The sequence below is a fragment of the Diabrotica undecimpunctata genome, chromosome 3 (assembly GCF_040954645.1).
Source record: "Diabrotica undecimpunctata isolate CICGRU chromosome 3, icDiaUnde3, whole genome shotgun sequence".
NCBI classification, from domain to species: Eukaryota; Metazoa; Arthropoda; class Insecta; order Coleoptera; family Chrysomelidae; genus Diabrotica; species Diabrotica undecimpunctata.
In genome coordinates this window covers 152,220,603-152,237,300 of record NC_092805.1, presented here as the reverse complement: position 1 = coordinate 152,237,300, position 16,698 = coordinate 152,220,603, and the positions used below count along the sequence as shown (strand labels likewise).

The following is a 16,698-nucleotide window of genomic DNA, read 5'->3' as shown; positions in this document are numbered from 1 at the left end:
TACTAGACGCAGCGAACATTTTTATTGTGTCATCAAATCGACATTGTGTGAATGACGTGTTCCTTCCTAGAGAGACGTGAGAAAACAGTAAACTGATTATTGTCATGGACGTATAAATAAAGATAAAATCTTTATTTATACGTCGATGATTACTGTACATAATTTTATTTTTGTTAAACAAGCAAAAACAGGAACATAAATCAGTACCCAAATTATAAATAAAATGAATCATTTCGCACGTTTGTTCGTTGTTGGTTTGTCGCTTTCCATGGATCGAGATAAGTATGCGATTAGTACGATGTAGAATATTTTTCAAGGATCTGTACGCGTACTGTACGTATACCGTTCGGCTCGCATATGTGTACCCACCTTAAACGTTGATAAATAGCTCGTTAGGAAGCCTGGAAAAGGCTTTGCCACATTCTAAAAATTCTATAGACTAAACTTGCTAATAATGAAGCAGTTTTAAGACGTGTAAATAGAGATCATAAACTTATAGAAATTATCAAAAAGATGGAAATCTTATTTTGGACATATATTGAGACACGGGAGAAATAACTTCCTTCAACTAATAATGGAATGAAAAATAGAAGGAAAACGCAGTCCTGGCAGACGACCAATGACGGCTGCGTAACATTAAAGGACTAAACCTCCAAACCATAATGAGAAAAGCTCAAAATAGAGCTTTTAAAATAGAATAAGAATTTTTAAAAGTCGTCGCCAACCTCCATTGGAGACGGCACCTTAAGAAAACATGTGGACCGACCACGGAAAAGATGGAAGGACAATATAACCTATAGGCACAATTAAAGAACAAAGAAATAGGCAGAATTGCCTAATAAGAAGGTAGAAGAAAAAGAATAAAGAAGTTACCTAAATAACAAGATCTTAATAGTGCCAATAAGCTGTATATACGTATCATTAAATAAAATTCTTGTTACCATTATTACTATTATTACTTATTACCATGTATTTCGTTTTTCTACTAATATCTAACTTTGTATCTACATTGATAAATATGCTTTGCAAATAGAGTCTGCACAAAAGTGACATTAATTTAATAAAATTGTATTCTGAGGACAAACAGCATCCCTAAGAATTAGTAATAAGCTAAATAACAGCACTACCATCAGAAGAAGTGTGAGGCATACTTTGTCCAACTCTTTTTAACTTGTACTTACAATTAATAGAATTGTAATTTCAAATCGTCCTTGACAATATTCCAAAAAGCATAACGGCAACACTATTATACTAGCTGGCAGTCAAGAGAGACTCCAAAATGTCATTTATGCAGTAACAAGGCAGGGTACGCTTTTAAATTAAAAATAAACACAGAAAAAAAATTATTTCCCAGAATAGAAATGGGAATACTTAGTTTTACTTAGTTAGGAACACTGGTTTCTCTAAAGAAGACAATACTCCAAGAAGAAGAAGAAACGTGTCACTTTATCTGATATTGTGTTTATCTAGTATTGTTAATTATCATAATTATGAGAGGTTATTAATTTGTTTCTAATGGCGTAGATCTTCTTAATAAGAAAGATCTATTGGTAAAATCAATTTGTGATCTCAAATGGAATAATCTCATACGACGTTGCCCCATCTTCATTGCTTGTTCGTGTGAATGTGTATACTATGTATGCATCTTCATTCGACTGCGGCACGTATTTTTCTCGCTTTACACCACTTGTAGACACCGAACATTTCTTTTAAATATAAATATTAAGATAAATATTGTGTTTATATGGGAGTAAGCCACAATTTATTGTAATGATAATTACATTTTTATCTAAAAAATTTGACGTTTCGGTTTCAACTCGGGAAGAAATCGTTCTCAAAAAAGATTATTTAAGAATTTTGTTAAATCAAAAGTGCCAAAGTTGTTGATGAGGTTATGTAATTTCATAAAGTTGAAAATTGACACACTTGGCCGCGGTTTTATGGGCAAGTGCCATGCTTTGGCTTAAAAGATATGGGATGGTATTTTTGCACTGTGTAACCTTAAATTCCGATTATTCTGTGTTCTGTAATATTATTATTTTCTATAAGCATTTGTGTGTGAGAGTGTTCCTGTATTGTGTATGTGTGTTGTATGTTGCATATGTATTGTGCATGATTGAAGACGATGTGTCTCAGAGTTTCATAATCCGCTATTGTTGGTATATTCTTGTTGTTGACTTCTTCTTTCAGTATTGAAAATCAAAGACTGCTACATTATGCTAATAGGTTTGCTAAGATGGTTCTTTATATAGACACAGTATATATTTCATAATTTTATCTGATTCAGCACCTACAGTTCTCTTTTATAGGGCCTAGTAACAAAGTAACCAATCGTAGCTTTACTTAATCGTAGTAAGTTAAAGAGCAGGTACTGCAGAATATACTCATAGAATTTCTCTACAATTACAGTAACAGTAATAATTAATCAAATTGAAATAAAAAATTAAAAGCATAGATTAGCCTCATAAATAAATCGATAGAACGGAGTGTTACATCAATCCTCTCGGTACGCTACTGATCCCCATCCTAACGGCGACGTTTTGACGTCGACAAACGTTTACATGACTCCACAATGTTCGAAAACGCGAGATTCCAACGGATTGATGTCGCGAGGGGTCTACGCACCGATTTCGAGATCATTCCAAGGTATTTGAGCGGCGCTGATACAGTTCCAGAATCACTGAAGCGTCTATATATGGAGATAAATTGAATGGTAAGAGTTAGTCTAAATTAAGTAAGAAGAAGTCTGTGAATCAATTACAAAAATTGTAAATAAAACATTACAGGAGTGTCGAAGAATCCGACAGAATTCTAAACACATTTGCATTTTTTAGCATTTAATGAATGTATGCCCTTAATCTTAACAGATACTGATAGAGTCTATATAAAAGTGGTAGTGGTAGTTTACAAATAACCCAATTGCTAAAAATATACTCAAGATAAAATAATTGTACGTTTCGATCACAGATTTGACACACTATTTATGTCCTAAAGGAACTGCGTATTAAGGTTCCAAGGTAGTACTACATTTTAATACTTTACGTCCTTTCTATATGGAGGTATCTGTTACTTTAATGACCTTCAATCTATTAACCCCTAATTTGAAGGTTCTTCCTTGGAAGAAGAGGAACCAAGTACCAAGTTTCAAGATTCTTGGACTTGTCTTCAAGGGTTGTCGCAGAGAAGGGAAATAGATAAACAGGCAATGACAAGATTTTGAAAATAACTTTTCCTTACAAGTCAGAAGGGTCCTTAATAAATAAAATGCATATTAGAAACACCGTCTCAGTAATACAGTTATGGGTGCGGTATTCTTCAGGCAAAGGGAAATTTTAGTAGGTCAAGAGTTCGAATTTCGCCGAGTATGGCGAATGACTAAAAAAATATCATGTTCTTCAGAACGGTATCGGAGGCTCCGCAGTTATTCACCTTGGATATAATAAGTGGATTCTTGTCTTTAACAAAAAAGACAATAAAACCAGCTGTTCATAGTATCTAAAATATCTAAAGTAATCTAAAATATATTGGAATGAATTATAAGCCAAGTCCACATTGTCTCTTCTCCTAATTTTTGAATTATAGACAACAGGAAAATTTTAAAAATACAAATGTTGGCAATTAATGATAATGATGATTGCTATTGTCAAAAAATATTTAAGATAATTAGAAATTATTCTAAGGTGACGACAGTTTCTTGACGAAAAGAGTGTTCTTCTTCTTATTCTTTTATTTGTGTAAACATGACTCTGACTGTTTTCAATGTGCCTCTAGTAACTTGTCGTTCCATCGTTTTTATGGTCTTCCCACTAATCGTCGTCCTATTGGGGAACCGTCTTTTGCCGTCTTTACTACTCTATTTGTTGTCATTCGGCGTATATGATCTTGCCAATCTATTCTTTCATTTCTTACCCAATTTGTGATGTTCCCCACCTTGCATCTCCGTCGTATATCTGTACTTCTAGCTCTGTCTCAGAGTGTCGTACTATCGATTTTTTAAATCTTATTCATCTCTGTTGTTTCTTTATTTTTGTCCTCTTTGTGTGGAAAAATTCAAATGTAATTATAATTTTGAATTGTTTCTAATTCCCTGTGTCGTCTGCACAGCAGATTATTTTAAGTTGTTTGTCTCCCATTTGGTATCCTTTTTAGTTCTTACCTTTCGTATAATTTTATCTATGAGCTGAATTTCATCCATGAATAGTAGTAGACTTAAGGAATCTCCCTGTCTTCTCCATTGTCAGCTTCAATTGGGTCAGTTAGCTCTTCTTCTAATTTTACTTTTATTGTGTTGTTCTGGTTGATATTTTCGATCGTTTTGAAAGTATAACTATACCAAATATATATACTTTGGTAGTATTTTCGAGAATATAAAGCTTAATAAGATAGGTTTAGGATGTTCATTTAAATATGGAGCCACTTATTCAACTACTACTACTACTACTTGTCGGTTTATAACGTTCTCCGCCGTTTTCCGACTTCCAATCGCCACTTAGACCGGTTGTTCCATAGATCTTCTTCTATGGCCCTCTCTCTCAGTTCTTTATTTATTCCTTCGCTCCAACTTTTTCTCGGTCTACCTCGTTTTCTCTTTCCTTCTGGTTGCCACTTTAGTATTTCTTTTGGCATTCGTTGTTCGTCCATTCTTTGTAAGTGTCCGAACCAGATAAGTTGTTTTGTTGTTAGGTCATCTGTGATTGTTCGTTTGATTCCCATTATTTCTCTAATGCGTTCGTTGGTAATCCTTTCTCTTCTAGATCTTCCTGCGGCTCTTCTCCAAAAATCCATTTCCGTCGCTTTCAGCGTTGACAGTGTTCTTTCTTTCAGTGGCCATACCTCACAGCTATATAAAGTGATACTTTTTACTATAGTCTCATATATCCTCTTTTTATTTTCTTTGCTGATGGATTGGTCCCATAAAATGGTGTTTAACATTGTGATGGCTTTTCTCTCTGACGTATTTCTCTCTCTTATGGCTTTGTCTAATGTTCCATCTTGTGAAATAGTGATACCTAGGTATTTGTAGTCACAGCAGTGCTTTATCGTAGTGTTATCGTCTAATATGAGAACTTTTTGTTCTGCTCCAATGCACAGGTATTCGGTTTTCTTTTTATTTACTTCTAGACCCCATATATCATACTCTTCAATTAATTTTCGTGCCATATAGTTTAAATCGTCATAATCTTGAGCCATTATTACTTGATCGTCTGCAAAGTTAAGCGTATATACCATAGTATTGGTGAGCGGTATCCCCATTGTCCTGCATTTTTGTTTCCATCTTTTTAAAGCACTTTCGAGGTATATTTTAAATAAAGTGGGAGACAAGCAACATCCTTGCTTTAATCCTTTTGATGTTATAAATCCTGTTGTTATTTGTGTCCCCGCTTTTATCTTTATTATTGGTTGGTTGTATAGCACTTTGACGGCTTTTATTAATTCTATATTAATATTCGTGCTTTCCATTGATTGCCACAGCTTCTTCAGTGGAACGCTGTCGTAGGCTTTCCGTAGGTCGACGAACAACATATGAATCTCTTGATTCCTTGCCATCTTTTTTTCTATTATCTGGGTTAAGGAGAAAATGTGGTCAATAGTGGATCGACCCGTACGAAATCCTGCTTGTTCTTCTGCTTCATAATACAAGTATTCTCTCTCGATTCGGTTCTTTAACACCTTCCCATATATTCGACTCATAGATCCAGTTACAGCTATTCCTCGGTAATTTTCACAATTATTTTTATCACCCTTTTTATGTATAGTGCTGCCACTTATTCAACTAGGGTGTTAAATTTGGATGGTAAAATAATTTTGAAAAATACTTGTACTAATTGTCTAGAATTTATATTAAACAGAAATGGAGAAATGCATATAGATGTATGTCGTAAAATAAGAGCCGAGTGGATGAAATGGACGGAAACAGGAAATATTTTGTGTGATAGAAATTGTTCAACAAATTTAAACGGTAAATTCTATAAGATAACTAGAAGAACAACTATGACATAAGCAGCTAAAAGAGAAAAGTTTTAAAAAATCATGTTTTCGAAAAGACAATGTCTATCTGGATCGACGAAGTGACAAAAAATTGATAAAATTGATAGTGGCATCTGTAAAAGTCAAAATGGGGAGCATATTTTAACACGATGCTGGCAGTTTGCAACATTGAGATAAGGATTATTCAGTAAAAAGCGTCATTAACTATCGAGTATCAGAAAGGAGTAGAAAATCTCAAAATAACTTGGAGGAGAACAAAGTATATGTGTGAGAACAATTAATATTGGTATGACTTAAGAGAGAAATATCTGGAAGAATATAATGAAGTAAATCGACTTCGTATAGGGATACAGGAGAAAAAATCATAATGATGATAATTTCAATGGTAATATGGGTGACTAAGATAATTAAGATCAATAATAAACACAAAATATAGGTTTAAACACTGAGAAAGCAAGGCTATAGTAACAGTGAAGAACTTACTTATCAAATCAAAATTTGTATGTTGTTGCAAGCAACTTAATAAACTGGCACAAACCAAGACGGTGTCTTTAATATTGGTGCTGTAATCGAACAAGTAGACTCATTAACAAAACGATTTTCAGACGAAGAAGAAATCCGTACAAAGAAACTAATAAACAGTTTCCATAAAAGACTCTACTGTAATTTGATCAACCTCAGTAAGCTAGATTTAAAAACAATCATTGAAATGGTGTATACAATATATGTAAAGTGAATAAACAATGGTGCATACAATTTAAACTGGAGGAATAAACTGCGGTAGATATCATTTGAAAGTCTGATTGCCTTAGTGGTTTAAGGAGGACATGCAAAGAAGTTCCTAAATTATCAGTAAGTCAGCTGCTATGTTTAGTCAAAACACAGGACTTATTGGTAAAGGATATGTCATAGTACGATGGTGTTATGATCAAGGGCTAGACATACTCGTGTCACTGCTTTCTCTGTTATCTTCTTTATACATTATTTGATGCCGTTGCTGATTATTTTATACATAATATATTTTCTTCTTTATGGTAGATTTAGAATGAAAAGCTAATTTTAAATTTTAAAATTTCTTTACACTTGAATATAAGCAAGAAGAAAGTTAATTCTTTATATAAATCTATGATAGTGGTCTTTCAATTGGAGTAATGAAAATGTGAATTCCTGATACTAAAATTTTGTACAAAAATCATCTGCTAAAAAATAAAATGCATTATACATACAAAGAAAATTCTTAATACTTACATGGTGTTCGTGATGGTTATCACATCCGCAACTTTGGCGATGGTGATGTTTGCAAACTGGCTTAGGTAAGACTGCTGGTTTAACGATGGCCTTTTTAATGGCACATGGGTTTGGCTTGACGCAAGACAAATCGACTTCCACTCCTGGATTTACGTTAGGTTTGGGAAGATCGTGTGGTCTGACAACCAAAGGAACGCAATGGTGACCTGTATTGCCACACCAATCCGACTGAGGTAGTTCCTCCGTGTTACAATGTTTACGACATGGAAAACGGAATCCACATCCACCATGGTGTTCCTCATGATAGTGCCCGTATGAGCCGTGGCAGCTAGAGCAACTGCTGCATCCAATTGCACTATTCTAGAATAAGTAATAAATAATTAAAACTAAAAAATAATTTAACTATTTATTAGGTTAAAAAAATTATTAGGGTACGAAATATAAAATTGATATATTTAATATTTCCCTAAGTATAATTCTGTTTCCAACAAATACAGTGGCGGCTTTAGCTCACCAATTATGTCACTAGCTTAACAAGCTGGAGGGCACCCTGATTCGAAGGATATATAAAGCATTCTGTTCCGGCTATGTAAGTGGTCATTAAGTCATGTTAGGAGTAGCTTGCGTGACTCTAACACTAGACTTAAGCCAGATAGTTCCACGAACTTTACTTTACTAAAAATATAAAGTATAATCAAAAGAAAAATATGAGATGCAAAAGAAGCGCACTCTTAAAAAAAATCACTTACAAAATAAATATGACAACTTCAACTTGCATAAAAAAGTCAAAGAACTAACTGCAATAAGAAAACGTAATAGGTAAAAACATATTGTTAGATGATGAGGGAAAAATTATTATGGAAACGCATAATAATTTGCATGGAAGGAATGCATAGCGGAATTATTCTAGACTAGAGTAAAGGAAAGTCATCTGGAAACTGTTGAAGCGGATACCATTAAAATGTAATATCACTATAAAGAAATTAATTCATAAAGAGGTTATTCATGCAATATGATTCATGAATATCAATAAAGTAACCTGTGATATCAAAAAAGTAATACAACAATTTCAATGTGGGAGAAATCGCAAGACCACTTAGAGTCAGTAAAAATGAGTCTGAAACAGCAATAACAGAGATTTCGACAAATCTCAGATACGAAAACATGCCTGGAACAATGAATAAACCGTACAAGGAAAAGATGCATCAACAATCATGAAAGAAACAAACATGAAAAAAGAAAATCAAAGATGCAGCTCTCATCCTACTTAACGAAGAAAACAGACAAGAAAAAAGAAAGATGAATAGCAAACCCATCAGTAGAATGCAGCTGGCTTTGGTTGCAAACACTAAAATAAGAAGTCACCAACAATAGCGGATCGAAGGAAGTGGCATTCATTATCTACAATTATACACAATACAAATGCAACGTACAATACACAAGCATATAATCTATATTAAACACAGTTTTTACAAAAAAATAAAACAATAATGCACACACAACAGAATTTGATATTCCGAGGATAAAAACACCACCCTCAGATTTTTGTCAGCCAAAAGGAAACTATTGCCTACAAGACCGATGCCAAGTAAGTCAACCATCAATTTAAAAAAAAACGTAACCTAGTAGAAACTGTTAATTAGACATTTTCTCTTAATTATTTTAAAATACTCAATCAATTGTGGCTTAACCCCATTAAACATAATATTTAATGGTTCATAAAAACCAGAACCACACACATCAGAAGGCACTATAATTACAACTAGACATTAGGTGCTCGTAGTTGGGTTTTAGTAATGATGTGAACTATTTATTGTAATGGTTTTATTTAAAGATGCTTAGATACTAACCAAGACATTTGCGTCTGCCACATAGACTACAACAATGTCTTAGATATGGTTAAACATGATAAACGGATGGATATCCACAGAGACCAAAACCTGGATAAACGAGACATGTCATTAATTTCAAATTTCCACTATAAGCAAACATATGTAAATATCAGGATTGAAATTATTATTTAATGCCAACTCAACGGAAGTTAATAAATAAAAATATATATTAATGCTATAATAGGTGTAAATCATACATGTAGTCCAGGCGAGATCTGTCGAAAGCAGTCCATAATGGACATTTTTCGCAGGAATGTTTTTTTTAACAAAATTTGAAACAATTTTGGCGCCCATATTTTCGCATATTATTCTAGCTATATTTATTGGGAAAAAAGTGCAAAAAAATGCAGTTTTTCCTTAAATTTTTTCCGACATCTTAGATATAATTTACAGCCTTCATATTTCGCCTATAAAAACTTTATAATAACGACTAAGACGTGTGCTAAATTTCATTACAATCGATTTAATAGTTTCTAGATAATAATTTTGCAATCCATTATCTGCAATAAAAAATTGCAAATTTTGAAAAATTATGCTGAGCCAAAAATAAGGATTTTAAATAGTGGACATACAGAAAGATTTAAACCTTTAAACACACTTTAAAAAATAAAAATAGGTCAACCAGATGAGTCTAGGAAATTTTTTTAAATTATAAACAATTTTTTCAAATTATACCAAATTATAATATTTGCAAATAAAAATACGTTTTCAAATTTAATAAATTAATGATTATTATAAAACTGATAAAATAAATTAATTTTAATATGTAAATTATTTTAAAAAGGTAGATTTTTTTTAATTTTTTTTTTAATTGACATATTAAATTAATGGTATTATTTAAAAAAATTGTTTATAACTTTTAAAAAAATTCTAGGCTCGCGTAGTTAACCGATTTCAATTTTTCAAAGAGCGTTTGAAAGACTAGAAGAGCCTTTATATGTAAAAACAGTTTCGACTATTTAAAGTGATTAGGCTCCAGTATAATTTTGCAAATATGCAATTCTTTTTTGCAGACCCTGAATTTATAAAGATTATAACTGTTTCTAAAGAATATGAAAGTGTAAGTTATTAAGGCAGGTCTTACACCAAGGCGATATCCAACATGCAATATACAACATCCAACATACGATAAATGTTGCATATTTCAGAATAGCATACATCTGTACAACGCAACGTGAGATAACGTCTCATATTTCATAAATAGAATACAAAAGCGTACCGATTCTGGAACTTGGGTAACTGAAATGTCTTCAAGTGAAAGAGATGTAATTGTAGCTTGGCAATTTCCAAAAAGACGTCAGAGAAAAAAAGAGAAACAAAAAAAGAAAAAAAGTGGCGGTCTAGACTAGCGCAGAGCTTCATACTATGTTTTCTATTATTTATTTATTATTTATATTTTAAACAAATTTAATAAATTATTGAATTGATCGAGAGTAGTGAATCAATGTCAAGAACCGCTATTCTGTGACCCTACCCGTGACGACGCCATCTTGTGGCGTTAGTTCCGAGACGGTTGCCTCAGCATTTTACTGTAGAGAAAAAAACTAATACAACGCCAGTACAGAAGCTTCGTTTCAAAATGGCTTAGATATTGGATTCATCCGCTGCTTGAATTTAACATATTGAATAGTGCAGCAACTGTTTTTTCAAAAACAGTTGAACCTCCATCCTGAGAAATTTAAGGAATATTGTAATATCTTAGAAGACATAGAAGATCTACAGATTGATGACAACGTAACAATCAAAGGAAAGGATAAATTCAAATACTTGGAGTTTATAATCACGAAAAAGGCAACAACAGAGGAAGAAATTACACAAAGATTAGGACAAACAAGAACAGAAATCCGACAACTTAACTCAGTATGGTGGGATAGACACCTAAATATGAAGACAAAAACACAGATTTATAAAACATTAGTGCGAAATGTTATGACATATGGGGCTGAAAATTGGATCATAAACAAGAAAAACAGCAGTAAGATAGTAGCAACAGAGATGGAATGCCTGCGAAGATGCTGCAGAGTAACAAGAATGGAGAGGAGAAGTAATAACGAAATAAAGAAAAGAACATCAATAGAAACAGACATACTAACATATATAGAACAAAAAAGACTAAAGTGGTATGGGCATGTAAGAAGAACTAGCGACAGCAGATGGATAAAGAGAATAACCGAATGGAGCCCCATAGAAAGGAGAAAAAGAGGACGACCCCGAAAATCCTGGAGGAACGGAGTAGACGACGCCATGAGTAAGAGAGGCCTAAACGATGGAGACTGGGACAACAGAGAGATATGGAAACGGTTGAGTGAGGGAAGGCAGTGAATACTGTAGAATCCCTGAATATATATATATATATATATATATATATATATATATATATATATATATATATATATATATATGTAGTATCTGGTTCCTTAAATGCTTCTGTCACATACCGTGACGAAATTGGGAAAATGGGTTCTTAGGTTATCTGGTTTGTCCGTTTCATGACCTTCAGGAAGTTCTGCGATTTGAAGAAACTGTAAAGAAAATTGTGAAGGTGGCTTGGATTTTAGATAATTTTAAACGAATACGAGGAGGAGAATTATTCTCTTCAACGCAGTTGGGATATGACAAATCAATTTACAAATGATTGAACGATGATTGAACCAAATGATTTGCGACCATCAAGATGGTCGCAAAACAACATTGGCAATAAACTAATGTGAATTTAAGTGAAAATAATATAATTAAGTATGCAATTATATCATATTATATTCATATTATTTACTTATACATTTATAAATTAATAATATAATTTTTTTAACAACATTAATTTTAAATAGGGAATCGTCACACGCCACTGTCATATTCGAAGAAATATCTCAAGAATTGCACAACATACATTGCGAGAAGATATGAACCGAATGTTTAAAAAACTCCATTTTTTGCACTTTTTTCTGAATTATTGCTATTTTTTTAACAGTAAATACACATTAAATTTTCAATTTCTAGCTAGTGAAATATTATGTAAAAGTCTTCTTCTTATTATTTTTATGTATACATGACTCTGTTTTCAATGTGCCTCCAGTAAATTGTCGTTCTACTTATCGTGTTCCTATTGGGGAACCATCTCTTGCCATCTTTACTATTCTATTTTTTTTTTTGTACGATCAATATCTCTTTAGTTATAGGCGAAAATTTGGACGTAAAAAGCAAAAATTTTCGATTTTTTTTTCAGATTATATTAAATAAAAAATTAAGCATGTTTCCGAATGGCGCATATCGTAATTATTGATACAAGGTATATTCTGAAGTGATTCCAGTAAAAAAAAATAGACATATAGAAAATGTCCAATTCAAATCAGATCCCGCCTGGACCAATGTGTAAATCATTATTATCAAATACATTATCAAGATTCTTCACTACAATAAGTATAAGAGATATACTCAACTAATTTAAGGAAGGGTAAAGGATTAAGTACACAGTCATAAAAACTAACAGCACATACACGCACAATAAAAAAGTTATACTGGAAGCTATCGCATTTTAGACAGCAGAAATAAAAGTGAATGGGTTTTTCAATAATAAAACTAGGTATACTATAGCTCCGTAATAATAGATAATTCAGTATATCTAGAAAGAATAGTCAATAAGATACTAAGGTGTAGTGGAGCACAGTGTAGTTTTAGGCTGGTTCAGAGTCCATGTCTCGCTTCCATACGTTATTATGGGACGAATTATTATCTTATACACTCTTATTTTTGCTGATATTGAGAGTATTTTTGATTTAAGTACGGTCATTAATGAGTAATATGCCCTGTTTCCTGCAATGATCCTGGCTGCCACGTCCTTTTCATATTTATTTTTAGATGTTATGATCGCTCCCAGGTACTTGAATTCTTTGACGACTTCAAAGTTGTATTCATTGATTGTTACGTTTTATCTTACCCTTGGTCTTGGGTTCTTCGTGACCACCATGTACTTGGTCTTGTCCTTGTCGTTGACCTTCAGACCAACTTCCTTTGCTCAGTTTTCGAATAGGGTGAAAACTTCTTTTGCATCTCTGGTGGATTGTGCAATTGTGTCCACGTCATCTGCAAACGCCAATAGTATTTTTGATCATTGGGCGGCAATTCCGTTTGTCAGTTGTGGTTGAGCTTTCCTTACCGCATGTTCCAGTGCAAAATTAAATAGCAGGGGGCGAGAGGATCTCCTTGTCTAAGCTCGGTATCAATGAGGAATTCCTCCGACGTTGTGCTACCAATTCTGATCCGTGCGGAAGCGTTCTCTGTGCTCACCCGTGCTAATCGTACCAGCTTTCTAGGTACTCCCATTTATACCATGGTCTCCCACAATGCTTCTCTGCTAATAAAATCGTAAGCTTGTTTAAAGTCCACGAAGATTTGGTGTACATTGAAATGTTCCATCTGTTTCCTTGTTGGCGTTGCTATCTCGTCTTTAGCCTTGTTCTCATTTTTGTTCTGACCAGGAAGTGGTCAGAGTCACTTTCTGCTCCCCCCAGACTGTGTGCGCTGATGATATTGCTAGAATATCTTCCATTGATAAGCACATGGTCTATCTGGCTTCGTGTGATTCTGTCATTTAACACCCAGGTTACTTTATGTATATCTTTTCTTTGGAATTGTATCAGTACACTATCTATCCAGAAAATACAGCCAAAGAAGAAAGCGTAATAATTATTAAACAGAACATTCAACAATATTAGAATATGTGAAGGCAAGCAGATGAAATACAAGCCACGGCTGTGGTAGTCTCAGCTATAGTGCTCGCCAAAAACATCAAATATAGGCAGATTTGTACACATCATTTTAAAACTCCCAAGGAAATAGATTTATCATCGAAGGTTATTACAATGCCAAATATAATAAATAGGGATCAAGATTAACCACCACTAAAGGAAGAGACCTCGCAAAAGCCTGCAGGCAATTGAACTTGAAGTAGTATCGAATGGAAAGCCAACCTATTAGCCAACGGATCAGAATAAAATCCCTAACATAACTATTAGGCTGTTGTTAAAAGACAAGTGGAGAAACTACAAAGGAATAAATACTGTATGCATTAAAGAAACGGAAAAAGTCCTGAGCCAGATCCACTGACTATCAACATGGTTAGATATAAAATAATAGATCATAAGTAGGTACATGGATGTCCTGGTAAAACTATTTATCGAAATTTATCAATCGGGTGAGAAAGCTAACGAAGGTTTGACCTCAACATTCATTTGTCTCCATCGCACAGAATGGAGCGACCACCGCACCATCAGTCTGATGTCTGACACACTTATACCATAATATTATTAAAGATCATTCAGAGACGAATTAACCAAAAAAAAATTAATGTGCATATTAAAGAAACCCAATTTGGATTACGTAGAGGCATATGTACTCGAGAAACTCTCAATTCTACTCTCATTAGATGCTTGGATATTACAAAATATGTACGTCTGTTTCATAGATTGGTATAAGGCTTTCGATAAACAGCGAACGGATGTTCTCAAAACAAAAGCAATAAACTACAATGCTCTTCGAATTAATAAACACATTTCATGAAATTTCATACAAGAGTTAAAAAAAATCTACAAAAAACTGCTTGGTTCACCAAAAAAAAAATAATAAAACAGTAACAAAATGCGCAAGCCAAGGGAATTGAACATCAATTATCAACATTAGGTATGCAGACGATACTGTCGTAATGGTGGACAACCTCCACGACCTCCAGACGCTAATTAACAAGATAGTTGAGTATGGAGAATGTCTTCTTATCTTCTTCCTCTTTCTCGGCAACTCCTTAATGTTTAGTTTGGGCGTCAGAGTAATTTTCCTATTTTTTGTACCCACCTCCTCCATTCCTTCCAGCTCCTAGGTAGTTCTTTCATTTGTTCAAATGATTTTCCTTTTTATCCTCCTATTTTTAGTGATTGTTCCAACCATTCCTTCCTTGGTCCTTCCTTTCTTCTCTTACCATATCATTACTCATCCACTTTTGTGACACCAGCTATTTTTCTTAGTTGTTTCATTTCCTCTCTTCTTAGAAGTTATCACAAACTCAAAATAATGATGAAAGCCTAGTAATTAACGGTAATACTTTAGAACAACTAGAAAACTACAACTATCTTGGCACAATACGATAATACACATAAACGATTACTCCAAAGAAATCAAAGGTCGAATAGAAAAGGCACGAACAAACTTCAATAAAATGGGAAAGGTATTTTGTACAAGAAAACTAAAATTAGACTTAATAGTTAGGCTATTAAAGTACTATATTTACTCGACTCTGCTTCACGGAATAGTAGCGTATGCTCTTAACGCGGCAACTACTAAGAAGCTAGAAACATTAGAACTGTGGATATATGAAGACATCAAGCACCGAGCACGTAATAAATACCAAAGTAATGAGAAGAGTTAACAAAAGAATGGAAATAATGGAAACCATCAAAAGACGAAAGCTGCAATACCTGGGGCATGCCATGAGCGGTGAGAAATACGTCGTGCTTCAATTGATTATACAGGGGAAGATTCAGTACAAGAGAAGTATGGAAGGAGAAGAATCTCATATCTGCTTAACTTGAGGGAATGGTACGGATGCACATCAATAGAACTATTAAGGGCAACCGCATCTAAGATCAGAATAGTCATGATGATTGCCAACCTCCGTCGGTCGCGGAGATGGCACGTAAAGACGAGGAAATATCATATTTTAACTGTAAAATTTGTTATAAAAAGACTTCATTTTTCTCTAATTTGTGTAAAGCATTTGAATAATATAAAACATTGCTCACACACAAACAATGCTCACCAGAAACAGAAATATTCACAAAAACATTAAAATAAGCTTAATATATCTATAATCAAGCAAAAACTTTATAAATGTAAAAAGTTTTATAAGATAAAAATAGACAAAAAGATCAGAATACCGACGACAGTTTTTGGAACTAGTTAACGACCGAAAGGAACAAAAACTAATAATCAAAAACAGTGAAAATGTCTGATATTTGGAATTTGAAATGTGATATTTTACTTCACAATAGACAAAGACTTCCATACGCTATATTTGAAAAAAACTGAGCATTCGATCATGGTATAAATACTTAAAGAATAAATTTTTCTATCTCTATAATTTCCTATAATAATTTAGAAATCTGAGAGATGAGAAATATTTTAGAATATCATGGATACAACACATAACGAATTGAACAGTATTAAACTACATAAATACAAAATTAGAACTTATAACACCGATTAAAAAAAGAAAGACTTGGTTTCTACGCTGTGTATTGAAAAATGACAAATATAACCTACCACGAATAATAATAATAATAACTGGAGGCAAAGAAGGCCGAAGTGGAGTAGGCAGAAGAGCAGTGATCACAAATATCTAGTAATGGAGTACCAGAGCACCAGAAGAAGAAGAAGAAGAGAGATTAGTTATAGCAGCAACAGAAAAAATCTAAACATGGATTGAAAAAAAACAATAGCACTGGACTGGAAATTCACAAAATGAAAGTGCTGAAGATTAAATAACCCGATGATGCAATACAGGCATTATGACTACAAAATATAT

The 16,698-nt window shown here is 33.4% G+C and overlaps 1 protein-coding gene across 1 annotated transcript in view; it reads right to left on the bottom strand.

Moving 5' to 3' along the window:
* Cp7Fa (Chorion protein a at 7F) overlaps window positions 1-16,698 on the bottom strand; it is a 28,822-nt gene that overhangs the window by 11,839 nt on the left and 285 nt on the right. Inside the window, exon 2 of the mRNA XM_072524930.1 lies at window positions 7,237-7,596. Coding sequence (XP_072381031.1) covers window positions 7,237-7,596 — 360 coding nt within the window. The remainder of the gene's footprint in view (window positions 1-7,236; window positions 7,597-16,698) is intronic.